Source organism: Ovis aries, chromosome 3, assembly GCF_016772045.2.
Source record: "Ovis aries strain OAR_USU_Benz2616 breed Rambouillet chromosome 3, ARS-UI_Ramb_v3.0, whole genome shotgun sequence".
Classification (NCBI taxonomy): domain Eukaryota; kingdom Metazoa; phylum Chordata; class Mammalia; order Artiodactyla; family Bovidae; genus Ovis; species Ovis aries.
In genome coordinates, this window is record NC_056056.1 from 207859833 (window position 1) to 207873429 (window position 13597).

At 43.3% G+C, this 13597-nt stretch overlaps 1 protein-coding gene across 1 annotated transcript in view; it reads left to right on the top strand.

Annotated features, from left to right (window-relative positions):
- The first annotated feature begins 389 nt into the window (after window positions 1-389).
- EM4B (EM4b protein) overlaps window positions 390-13597 on the top strand; it is a 55011-nt gene continuing 41803 nt past the window's right edge. The window contains exons 1-2 of the mRNA XM_042247593.1: window positions 390-515; window positions 10930-11250. Coding sequence (XP_042103527.1) covers window positions 443-515; window positions 10930-11250 — 394 coding nt within the window. The 5' untranslated portion in view covers window positions 390-442. The remainder of the gene's footprint in view (window positions 516-10929; window positions 11251-13597) is intronic.

A 13597-nucleotide genomic window follows, 5' to 3' on the forward strand; every position in this document is an offset into this window, starting at 1 on the left:
AAGGAAGATCAATGCTTGATTCCACCAGAGAAATTCTCCGCGGGCTAAGAGATCCCCTCCTCTGACCCTGACAAATCTCACAGTCTATGGTATTGGTCAGGGTGATCAGACGAGAAACTGTTACTCATGGTTTTTCATGCAACTTTTCTACACCAGCCTCAGTCATGGAGCCCGGCTCTCAGGACCACGGAAGCAGGAGGTCAAAGGACCGTGTTGCTCATATAAGGAGATGTGGAAGATTCAGAAGCTCATTGGTGTCTGAGCTGCAGAAAGTTTGCAGATGCAGCCTCCGATAGTGCCTGAAATGGTGAGAGGTGTCGCTATTGGCTCTCAGGAGGGAGGGTGTAAGGGGTGGTCTATATAGACCCTGGTTGGCACCCTGACGCCTCCTCACAGGCTGATCCTGCAGCTGGGACTGTGACCTTGAGGACGTGGGGTCAGGATGGCTCTCGGCAGACACCTCTCCCTGCGGGGACTCTGTGTCCTCCTCCTCGGCACCGTGGTGGGTGGTCAAGGTAAGAGCTGCCCCTCTGTCCTGGGTCCACACCAGGCAGTGTATGCCTTGGTGAAGGGAAAGGTGTCTGGAGTTCTGGAGCCGAGCCTCAGTGTTTTTGACCAAAAAAGAACCACACTGACTGTGAATACTGGTCTGTCTCCTGTGCAGGCTACACTGGTCATATCGGCATATTTTACAGAGCAGTGAGGTTTGGTCTGGACTGAGCTGGGTCACCCTGAGTCCCCTCCTCTGTCTCCCTTGTTCTCAGGGAGCTTCTAGGAGTCCCAGTGGCTCCCCGTGTGTGGAAGGTCCAGCGACTGACCCCAGCTGGGACTCTGGGCTGTTCCCACACACTCCATGTGCCTGGTGTGTGAGCACTGCCCCTGGGTCCCTGTGTTTCCTGTGTCTGTGCTCCTGTAGGCTCTGTGCTTGTGTGTGTGTGTGTGTGTGTGTGTGTGTGTGTGTGTGTGTGAGGGTGCATGTGAGGGTGTCTGTGGATGTGTGAGGCTGTATGAGGGTGTGGAGTCTGCCTGTGTGAGAGGAATGGGACTGCTGAGCAGGGACTGAGTGTGATGGTCTGTGAGGCACTCAGGGTCCCCACAGGGCTGGGTGTCATGTCTGCTGCATGTAACCAGATCAGAGATTATTGTGTACCTGCCTGCCTGCCTCTCTCTGGGTCCTCTCTCCCATCCTCCAGCCTCCAATATTTCTTATCCTGCTTTAAAATATAAATTTTATTTCTTCAGGCATTTGGTAGTTTTCAACATTTCTGCTATTATGAGAAAAGTTGGCCTGAGCTTTTCTGTATTTAAATGTAAGGACCATTCATGATTATTTCTCTAATGATGTTTTCTGGGTGGAACTGTTGTTTCATGGCCTGTGAATATCTTTAAGGCTTTTGGTACATAGAGATAAAATGCCTTTTGAAATGTTTGCACTGAGTTTCATTTCCACTAGTATTGTGTGAGAATATTAGTTTCCACTTACCCACACCAACATTTGCTTTTTACCAAGCTTTAAAATCTTACCCAGTTTCATAGGCAAAAACTAACATATATTCGCTAATTTATTGCTTCATTTCCTCCTTCATTGCTTGCTCATGACATTGTGCTTTCTAAACTGTGATATTTGTCATTTTGGCATGATTTATATTGGAGCTCTCTATACTATGACTGTGACTACTATGCCAGTTCAGTTCAGTCGCTCAGTTGTGTCCACCTCTTTGTGGACACAAAGCATGCCCGGACTGCAGCACACCAGGCTTCCCTATCCATCACCAACTCCTGGAACTTGCTCAAACTCATGCCCATTGAGTCGGTGATGCCATCCAACCATCTCATCCTCTGGCATCCCCTTCATCTCCTGCCTTCAATCTTTCCCAGTATCAGGGTCTTTTCAAATGAGTCAGTTCTTCCCATTAGGTGGCCAAAGTATTGGAGCTTCAGCATCAGTCCTTCCAATGAATATTCAGGACAGATTTCCTTTAGGATGGACTGATTTGATCTCCTTGCCGTCCAAGGGACTCTCAAGAGTCTTCTCCAACACCACAGTCCAAATTCATCAATTCTCCAGTGTTCAGCTTTCTTTATGGTCCAATTCTCACATCTATACATGATTACTGGGTAAACTATAGCCTTGACTAGATGGACCTTTGTTGGCAAAGTAATGTCTCTGCTTTTTAATATGCTGTCTAGGTTGTTCATAGCTTTTCTTTCAAGGAGCAAGTGTCTTTTAATTTCATGGCTGCAGTCACCATCTGCAGTGATTTTCGAGCCCCCCAAAATAAAGTCAGCCACTGTTCCCATTGTTTTCCTATCTATTTGCCATGAAGTGATGGGACCAGATGCCATCTCTTAGTTTTTTGAATGCTGAGCTTTAAGCCAACTTTTTCACTCTCCTCTTTCATTTTCATCAAGAGGCTCTTTAGTTCTTCTTCACTTTCTGCCATAAAGGTGGTGTCATCAGCATTTCTGGTTATTGATACTTCTCCTGGCAATCTTGATTCCAGCTTGTGCTCCATTAAGCCTGGCATTTCACATGATGTACTCTGCATATAAGTTAAATAAGGGTGGCAATAAACAGCCTTGACATACTTCTTTCCCAATTTGGAACCAGTCCTTTGTTCCATGTTCAGTTCTAACCGTTGTTTCCTGACCTGCATACAAATTTCTCAGGAAGCAGGTAAGGTAGTCTGGTGTTCCTCTCTCTTTAAGAATTTCCCACAGTTTGTTGTGATCCACACAGTCAAAAGCTTTGGTGTAGTCAATGAAGCAGATGTTTTTCTGGAACTCTATTGCTTTTTTGATGATCCAGTGAATTTTGGCAATTTGATCTCTGTTTCCTCTACCTTTTCTAAATCCAGCTTGAAGTTCTGGAAGTTCACGATTCATGTACTGTTGAAGCCTGGCTTGGATAATTTTGAGCATTACTCTCCTAGTGTGTGAGATGAGTGCAACTGTTTGGTAGTTTGAATGCTCTTTGGCATTGCCTTTCTTTGGGATTAGAATTAAAACTGAACTTTTCCAGTCCTGTGGCCACTACTGGGTTTTCCAAATTTGCTGGCATATTGAGTGCAGCACTTTCACAGCATCATCTTTTAGGACTTGAAATAGCTCAGCTGGAATTCCATCACCTCCACTAGCTGTTACGTATATGAATTTGAGTGCACAACAGTCCTACAAGGCAAGGTACATTTATCTCAAAAAAAAAAAAACAAAACAGATCAGGAAGCTGAGGCAAAGCAAAGTTAAATCACTTGTATAAATAAGATAAGATTTGAGTAAGTAGCACAGGTAAAATTAGGACCTGAGCATTGGCCTTTCCAGGTGGTGTCAGTGGTAAAGAAGCCACCTGCCAATGCAGGAGATGTAAAAGTCATGGGTTCAATCCCTGGGTCAGGACGATCACATGGAGAAGGGCATGGCAACCCACTCCAATATTCTGGCCTGGAGAATCCCATGGACAGAGGAGCCTGGGGGGCTACAGTCCATGTGGTTGCAGTCAGACACAACTGAGCAGGCATCTTGGATACCTTGTTTCTCCTAATGGCATCCATAATTCCTGTAGGTTTTCTTTTCTCTTTTGCATTCTTTTTCTCCTCTGATTGGATAATTTCAACTGATCTTTTTTTTAGCTCATTGAGTCTTCTGCTTGGTCAAGTCTGCATTTTTTAACTTTTTGTTTCATATTGGCGTATAGCCAGTTAACAATGTTGTGACAGCTTCCGGTGAACAGCAAAGTAACTTAGCCATACATATATATGTGTGTATCCATGCTCCCACACACTCCCCTCCCATCCAGGCTGCCATGTAACATTCAGTAGAGTTCCCTGTGCTGTTCAGTAGGCCCTTGTTGATTATCCATTTTAAATATAGCAGTGAGTAGGAGTCGGTCCCAAATTCCTTGCATATCACTTCCCTTCATTCTTTTCCCTTGGCAACCATAAGTTAATTTCTCTAATCTGTGAGTTTCTTTCTGTTTTGTAAATAAGTCTATTAAAATTTTTGTTTTTGGATTCATATATAAGGGATATCATATGATATTTCTCCTTCTCTATCTGATAATCAAATCTGTTTTTGATGCTCTGTATTGAATTCTTCAGTTCACTCATTGTATTATTCAGCTCCAGAATTTCTGGTTAGGTTTTTTTTTTTTTTTTTAATGTTTTCTATCTGTTTAAAACTCAATGAATTTACAAACTCCCTTCAGATTTGGGCCTATTTTCTCCTCCTATTTTATCAGGTCTTTAATGCTTTTAGATAATTTTTAGTAAATTAATTCTACTTTTTCAGCAGAAGAGATAGCCTCAATAAGAAAGCCCACATTACCGAGAAAATCTCCTAGAACTCTTCACAGTAATGAAATCACCTATGTGTTTGTGTCATAAACTAGATAAAAGCTCCATGTAGGCAAAGACATTGTCTTATTATTTTCTGTATTTGGTGTACTTAAAAAAGACCTGCCTCTCCATAGATAATTTTATCATTAATAAAATTTTAATCATTTATTATTAATAAAAATAGCTTCTTGTGTGCTTTCAGGATCCTATTCAAATCCTTTACTCTTATATCAGTGTCAGAATTCTAAAAAATCTGAGTAATAGGATGTCTCCCTACTTCTACTGTTTCCTTTACCTCCCCTCAAATATCTACATTTCCTTCCTAGAATGGACTTCCCTGGGTCTGTGGACTAAACTGTGTCCCTCCATAATTAATATGTTGAATCCTAGCCCCTAGTGTGACTGCACTGGAGACAGGGTCTTTAGGAAGTAATTGAGGTTAAATAGGCTTCCCTGGTGGCTCAGTGGTAAAGAATCCTCTTGCCAATGCAGGAGAGGCAAGTTTGATCCCTGGGTCAAGAAGATCCCCTGGAGAAAGAAATGGCAACCTACTCTAGTATTCTTGCTTGGGAAATCCCAAGGACGGAGGATCCTGGCAGACTACAGTCTATGACGTCTCAAGAGTTGGACACAATTTAGCGACTAAACCACTAACACCAAGGTTAAATAAGGTCATAAGGATGTGGCCCTAATTCAATAGGTGACTTTATAAAAAGAGGATGAGACAGATCCCCCTCCCCCGCTCTCTGTCCATCTGTCCCGAGGAAAGGCCAGGGGAGCACACAGTGAGGGAGCCATGGCTACAAGCCAAGAGCAGAGGGCTCAGAATGAATACGGCCTTGCCAGCACGTTGGTCTAGGACTTACCAGCCTCCACAGCTGGGATAAGATAAGTAATTTCTGTTTTTAACCAGCCACTCTGGCGTTTGGGTGGCTGCCTGCCTGGTCTGACTGTCCACCAGGGTCTTCTCCAGTGCAGCATCCCCCAGGTGTTCCCTCTGTGATGCACCACTTTGGTTTCCAGAGTGAGAGCACATGGGGCGGGGCAGAGACCTGAGCGGCATTAAGGGTGCCCCAAGGACGACGTCTTGTTAGATTATAAAAAGATTCTCATTTCCTGACCTGAATTTAAAGCTAGTGGAGCTGATCAAGGTCTCAGGGAACTCACTTCTCAGTTCCTGACAGGCAGGCAGGAGCCTGGGACACTGGGTGAGACCTGATGTGATAGAGAGAGGTGTTTTTGGGTCCCAGTTCCAGGTGGGACCACGCAGCAGACCTGGTCACACAGGAAGAAGTCTCGTCTGGATGAAGCAGTGAAGGCTCACGTATACACCTCCAGCTTGTTCACTCACTGTCTTCTGACTCTGGAGGGAACCCTGCATTAGTTATGTGTTGTTGTGCAACCAATTACTGCTGAACTTGGCAGCTTAGCTTAAGTCAGCAAACACCAGGTATCTCACACTTTCTCTGGGTCAAGAATTTTAATAATTTTTCTCCTGTAATTGAGATCTAATCTTACTGCATTGTGGTCAGAAAAGATGCTTGGAATGATTTCAGTTTTTTCGAATTTACCAAGGCTAGATTTATGGCCTGGGATGTGATCTATCCTGGAGAAGATTCCGTGTGCGCTTGAGAAAAAGGTGAAATTCATTGTTTTGGGGTGAAATGTCCTATAGATAGGTCTAACTGGTCTGTTGTATTGTTTAAAGTTTGTGTTTCCTTGTTAATTTTCTATCCATAGGTGTGAGTGGGGTATTAAATTCTCTCACTTTTATTGTGTTATTGTTAATTTCCCCTTTCATATTTGTTAGCATTTGTCTTACATATTGTGGTGCTCCTATGTTGGATGCATATATATTTATAATTGTTATATCTTCTTGTTGGATTGATCCTTTGATCATTATGTAGTGGCCTTCTTTGTCTCTTTTCACAGCCTTTGTTTTAAAGTCTATTTTATCTGCTCTGAGTATTGCTACTCCTGCTTTCTTTTGGTCTCTATTTGCATGGAAAATCTTTTTCCAGCCCTTCACTTTCAGTCTGTATGCGTCCCCCTGCTTTGAGATGGGTCTCTTGAAGACAACATATATAGGGGTCTTGTTTTGTATCCATTCAGTCAGTCTTTGTCTTTTGGTTGGTGCATTCAACCCATTTACGTTTAAGGTAATTATTGATAAGTATGATCCCGTTGCCATTTACTTTATTGGTTTGGGTTCGGGTTTATACACCCTTTTTGTGTTTCTTGTCTAGAGAAGATCTTTTAGCATTTGTTGGAGAGCTGGTTTGGTGGTGCTGCATTCTCTCAGCTTTTGCTTGTCTGTAAAGCTTTTGATTTCTCCTTCATATTTGAATGAGATCCTTGCTTTGTACAGTAATCTGGGCTGTAGATTATTTTCTTTCATCACTCTAAGCATGTCTTGCCATTCCCTCCTGGCTTGAAGAGTTTCTATTGAAAGATCAGCTGTTATCCTTATGGTAATCCCCTGTGTTATTTGTTGTTTTTCCCTTGCTGCTTTTAATATTTGTTCTTTGTGTTTGATCTTTGTTAATTGGATTAATATGTGTCTTGGGGTGTTTCGCCTTGGGTTTATCCTGTTTGGGACTCTCTGGGTTTCTTGGTCTTGGGTGATTATTTCCTTCCCCATTTTAGGGAAGTTTTCAACTATTATCTCCTCAAGGATTTTCTCATGGTCTCTCTTTTTGTCTTCTCCTTCTGGGAATCCTATGATTCGAATGTTGAGGTGTTTAACACTGTCCTGGAGGTCTCTGAGATTGTCCTCATTTCTTTTAATTCGTTTTTTTTTTGTCTCTGATTCATTTATTTCTACCATTCTATCTTCTAATTCACTAATCCTATCTTCTGCCTCTGTTATTCTACTATTTGTTGCCTCCAGAGTGTTTTTGGTCTCTTTTATTGCATTATTCATTATATATTGACTCTTTTTTATTTCTTCTAGGTCCTTGTCAAACCTTTCTTGCATCTTCTCAATCCTTGTCTCCAAGCTATTTATCTGTGATTCCATTTTGATTTCAAGATTTTGGATCGTTTTCACTGTCATCATTTGGAATTCTTTATCAGGTAGATTCCCTGTCTCTTCCTGTTTTGTTTGGTTTGGTGGGCATTTATCCTGTTCCTTTACCTGCTGGGCAGTCCTCTGTCTCTTCATCTTGTTTATATTGCTGAGTTTGGGGTGTCCTTTCTGTATTCTGGCAGTTTGTGGAGTTTTCTTTATTGTGGAGTTTCCTCACTGTGGGTGGGGTTGTACAGGTGGCTTGTCAAGGTTTCTTGGTTAGGGAAGCTTGTGTCAGTGTTCTGATGGGTGGAGCTGAATTTCTTCTCTCTGGAGTTCAATGAAGTGTCCAGTAATGAGTTATGAGATGTCAATGGTTTTGGAGTAACTTTGGGCAGCCTGTATATTGAAGCTCAGGGCTGTATTCCTGTGTTGCTGGCGAATTAGCATGATATGTCTTGCTCTGGAACTTGTTGGCCCTTCGGTGGTGCTTGGTTTCAGTGTAGGTATGGTTGCATTTGATGAGCTCCTATCGATTAATGTTCCCTGGAGTCAGGGGTTCTCTGGTGTTCTCAGGGTTTGGACTTAAGCCTCCTGCTTCTGGTTTTCAGTCTTATCTTTACAGTAGTCTCAAGACTTCTCCTTCTATACAGCACCATTGATAAACCATGTAGGTTAAAGATGAAAAGGTTCTCCACAGTGAGGGACACCCAGAGAGGTTCACAGAGTTTCATGGAGAAGAGGGAGGAGGGAGTTAGAGGTGACCCAAATGAGATGAGAGGGAATCAATAGAGGAGAGAGCAAGCTAGCCAGTAATCACTTCCTTATGTGCACTCCACAACTGGACTGCTTAGAGATGTTCACGGAGTTATACAGAGAAGAGAAGAGGGAGGAAGGAGACAGAGCTGGCCAGGAGGATAAAAGGGGGGAATCAAAAGGAGAGAGACAGATCTAGCCGGTAATCCGTTCCCTAAGTGTTTTCCACTGTCTGGAACACATAGAAATTCACAGAATTGGGTAGAGAAGAGAGAGGGTAGGGAGGAGACACAGGCGACCTGGTGGAGAAAAAGGAGAGTCCAAAGAGGGAGAGAGCAGTCAAGCCAGTAATCTCCCTCCCAAGTAAAAATGGAAACTGAAGATTGGATTCTTAAAAGTAAAAAATCGATAACAAATACCAAAAAGCAAAGATTAAAAATCTAAAGTAGAGTTTGGAATTTCAAAAATACAATATTAAAGAAAAGAAAAAAAAAGAAACAGAAAAAAAAAGTCACAAAAATTATAAAATAAATATATACATATGAAGTTTGCTTTTAAAAAATAAGGTCTTTTTGCTTTTCAAGGTAATAGTAGGTTATAAAAGTTAAAATTAAAGGAATAATAGAGGACTTAATTTTTTTAATTAAAAAAAAAAGAATGGCCGTAAAAATAGTAAAAATATATCTAGGATTTTTCTCTGGTGTTGTTGTGGGTATTATGGGGTCAGTTCATTTTTGGATAGTTCCTTGGTATGGCTTATATTTCTCAAGCTCTCTAGGTCCCTTCCTATGTAGTCGGTACTACAACAGGGTTTTAGTCTATTGCACCTGTCACTTCCAAGGCGATTCCCTCTGTTTTAGCTTCCCTTGTTTGCTGATCTCTTCAGTGTCTGGTTTCCGCCCTGACACAAGGGGGCGGTGGTGGACACGTTTTTTAGGCTCACTTGTTCAGTTGCACTGTGGGGAGGGAGGGACGCTGCAAACAAATAACACTGGTGTGTGTTCGCAGTGCCTCAGCCACACTGGGCCTGCCCCTGCTCACGTGTACCCTCCCTACCCACACTATTCAGGCTCTAGGTTGCTCCACCAGGAACAGTCCGAGGCTGGCCCTGGGCTGCATGCACTTCCCAGGTCTAAGCCGCTCAGGTTCAGGCACTCAGGTAGTCCTCAGAGGCACAGACTCGGTTGGGCCTGCATTTTGTGCCCTTCCCAGGTTCGAGCAGCTTAGGTGATGAGGTGTTTGGTGAGCGCAGTTGCTGTGACTTATCGCCTCCCCCATCCCTGCCGCTTGGTTTTCTGGGTGTACAACCAGCACACCTTCTCAGGCGGATGTTGATTGTCCAGAACCCCTAGAAGTCTTAGTTAGCGAAGAAGCTTGCTTGCAGTTTGGTAGATAATGTCTCTCTGGGGCTGCGATTGCCCCCTTCTGGCTCTGGCTGCCTGTCACCGAAGGGGGATAGTCTGCAGCCGGCTAGTTCTGTTCAGGCCTTTGTTCTGTGCACAGGCCTGGTGGTGTCTTTGGGCTTTTTGCGCTGGTAGCTATCCCACAGTCTGGTTCGCTAGCCCAAGTTAGTTCGGTCAGATTGCCCTAGGGGCATTCAGGCCCAATCCTTACTCTAAGTGATGCAGCCAGCGCCTCCCTGCCCAGCCCCTTCTTGCTAGTGGTGGGTGCAGGCGTCTGCCCTGCTTCTCCACTGGGGAAGTTACTGTTGGGCTCGTAATCTGTGGGGTTTAATTATTTGTTTATTTTTCCTCCCTGTTACGTTGCCCTCTGTGCTTCCAAGGCTCACCACAGACTCGGCAGTGAGAGTGTTTCCCGGTGTTTGGAAACTTCTCTCTAAAAAGAGAAACTTCTCTCTTAAAAAAGACTCCCTTCCTGGGATGGAGCTCCGTCCCTACCTCTTTTGTTTTGTCTTTTATACTTTTTCCTACCTCCTTTCGAAGACAATGGGCTGCTTTTCTGGGTGCCTGATGTCCTCTGCCGGCATTCAGAAGTTGTTTTGTGGAATTTACTCAGCATTTAAATGTTCTTTTGACGAATTTGTGGGGGAAAAAGTGGCCTCCCAGTCCTATTCCTCCACCATATTAGGAACGCCCCTTGTGGGTCAAGAATTGACATGGCTTACCTGGATCCTCGGATTCATGATATCTCACAAGGATGCAATTATCTGAAGGTTCAACCAGGGGAGGATATCGCCCATGTACTTACCTGGTTGTTAGCAGCATTGAGACTTTGGTGTATTGTTGAACTGAAATCTAATCTCATAAGTGACATCCCATCACTTTTGCCAAATTCCATTTGTTACATGCATGTTACTAAGTACATTTGAGTGTGGGGATTACACAAGGATGTGGATACCAGGCAACAGAAAATATTGGAACACTTTAGAAACTGTTACCCCAGCCCTCTGTTCCTGAGCTATATGAAATGCTCCCTGTGGACAGGGAAGGAGAGGGAAGATTCCTCTCTGGATCCTGGGCCATGAGCTGTAACTGAGACAGGGAAGCTGGGCCCTAGTAGCCTTGGGCACATCTACAGGGAGGGCAGCATCCAGAGTCTCTGGAGGCCTGTCCTTGGTGGTGTCCCTGGAGCTGGTTCTACAGGCTCGTGAGAAACACCTGGTGCCTACCTTCCAACTCTGGGTTCAGTAATGGCACATTGGGAGCATAGAGTTGGCCATGGGGGGAATATATATACCACAGAAGTCAACAAATGCTGTACACAGGGAATTTTTTTCAGAGATCAGAGTGCTCATTTTTTATTACTTGCCGGTACACTACTGCATGGTGTACTAAAATCTGTCCTGCATCTGTGTCTGTGTCTCTCTTGCAGATCTGGAGCTGAGGCTGAAGGATGGAGGTCGCCGCTGTGAGGGGAGAGTGGAAGTGAAGCACCAAGGAGAATGGGGCACAGTGAATAGTTATAAGTGGGGCTTAGAAGAGGCCACTGTGGTGTGTAGACAGCTGGGTTGTGGAGCTGCTGTTGATGCTCTCCAAAGAGTTCACTTTGGATCAGCAGTTGGCCCCATTTGGTTTTATGCTATTTACTGCAGAGGGACAGAGTCAGCTATCACGGAGTGTACTTATACTGCTGTTAAAGACTATCGTCCTGAGGGCCTTTCCCATGACCAGGATGCTGGAGTAGTCTGCTCAGGTAAGGCTTGTCTGGCCTGGGAGGGGATCTCCAGCAGGAAAAGCCTCAGTCTCATTCCCAGCCTAACTATAAGAATATGGATCACAGACTTTAGTACATACTTGAGTGAAGATTCCAGTCACACAGTTATTCCCAGAGCATTAGGTGTTCAAGGGAGCAGAAGGGCTTTCTTGGCAATGGACAGTAAAGGCTCCAGATCCAGTGTGCACTGTGCCCTTCTGGTCTGTGTGATGTGTCACAGAAGGCAGTGAGGTGAGATCAAATGTTTCATACATATACAACTGCCTGGTTGAACCTACATTAATTAGGTTAATATAGTCATAGTACCATCGTAGTTTTTTGTATTTTTTTCATGGGATGGTCAGACAAGTGCAGCTCTAAGAGGGGATATAGGAGAGGTGCAGGTAAGGAGAGGTGTGGGTTTATTATACTCACAGATCCTACAGAGACAGAGTATCAGTAGGTGGGTACTTGGGGGAGATGCCTGTAGAACACCCTGATCCAAGCAGTGGTGCCCCTCAAATGGAGTGTGAGGACCCATGGACATATATATATATATATATGTCTTGTCTTCATTTTCATCCAGCCAGTCTCTGTCTTTGGGTTAGAGCACTGAATCAGTTTACATTTAAGGTAATTATGGAAATGTACATTCTTACTCACACTCTGTTAATTGCTTTATATTGTTTTGGTAGGTCTTTTTTTCTTCCCTTCCTCTTTGGTTTTCTTCTCATGATTTGATGGCTATCTTTAATGCTATGTTTGAATTCCTTTTTCTTTATTGTGTGAATATATACCGTAGATTTTTGATTTGTGGTTACCATGAGGTTTTGATATGCAGTCTATTGCAAGCTGCTGGTCTTTAAATTTCTAATGGATTTCCAATATCTTGCATTTTTATTCTCCTCACGATTGCTAGTTTCAGTATCATATTTGTGTGTGAAAAAAAAGCATGCTTTCCTAACTTTATTGTAAGTTTGCTTTTACTGTAAGCTTTCTCATTCATACTTTACTTTTTTCTTCTCTGGCCTTTTAATTTTCTGCCCAGAAAAGTTCCATTAGCTCTTGGAAGCTGGTACAGTGGTGCTGAATGCTTTTAGCTTTTTCTTGTCTGTAAAGCATTTGATTTCTCCATAGAATCTGAATAAGAGCCTTGCTGGGTAGACTATCCTGATTGCAGGTTTCCCTCTTGTATCAGTTTAAATATATCATGCCACTCCCTTCTGGCCTGCAAAGTTTCTGCTGAAAAATCAGATGAAAAACTTATGACAATTCCTTTTAAGTTATTTGTTGCTTTTAATAGTTTCTCTTTGTCTTTAGCTTTTGTCAGTTTGATTAATGTGAGTCTTGACATGTTTCTTCTTGGGTTTATCCCATTTAGGATTCTGTGCTTCCTGGACTTCAGTAACTATTTCCCTTCCCATGTTAGGGAAGTTTTCAGCTATTGTCTTTTCAAATATTTCTCAGCTCTCTTCTCCTTCTGGGACTCCTACAATGTGAATGTTTGTGCATTTAATGTTGTCCCAGAAGTCTCTTACACTGTCCTCACATCTTTTCATTATTTTTTCTGTCCCACAGCAGTGACTTTTCACCATTCTGTCTTCTAGCTCACTTATCTATTTTTCTGCCTCATTTATTCTGTTGATTCCTTCTAGTATACTTTTCATTTCTTTTACTGTATTATTATTCAACTCTGTTCTGTATATCTTCTAGCTCTCTGTTAAACATTTCTTGTATCATTTCATTCCACGCCTCCATTCTTTTTCCAAAATCTTGAATCACCTTTATTATCATTACTCTGCATTTTTTTTTCAGGCAGATTGCCTACATCCATTTCACTTAGTTGTTCTCCTGGGATTTTATCTTGTTCCTTTTTCTAAAATATAATCCTCTGCTGTCTCATTTTATCTAACTTTCTGTGTTTATAGTCTCTCTTCCACAGGCTTGTGGAACTGTCATTCTTCTTCCTTTTGGTGTCTGCCCCCTGATGGGTGAGACTCATCTAGAGGCTTGTGCAGGCTTCCTGGTGGGGGGTTTTGGTGCCTGCTGACTAGTGGGAGGAGCTAGATCTTGATCTTCTGGTGTGCAGAGCCATGCCAAAAGATGCGTATAGAGGCAGTTGTGGGCTCAGGAAGACTTTAGACTGCCTGTCTGCTAATGGGCAAGGCTGTGTTCCTGCCCTGTGGGTTGTTTGATCTGAGGCATCCCATCACTGGAGCCTGCAGGCTGTTGGGTGGGGCCAGGTCTTGGTGTCAAAATGGCAGCCTCCAGGGGAGCTCATGCCAATGAGTACTCCTTGGTACTTGTGCCACCAATGTCCTTGTCCCTGCAGTGAGCCACAGCTGCC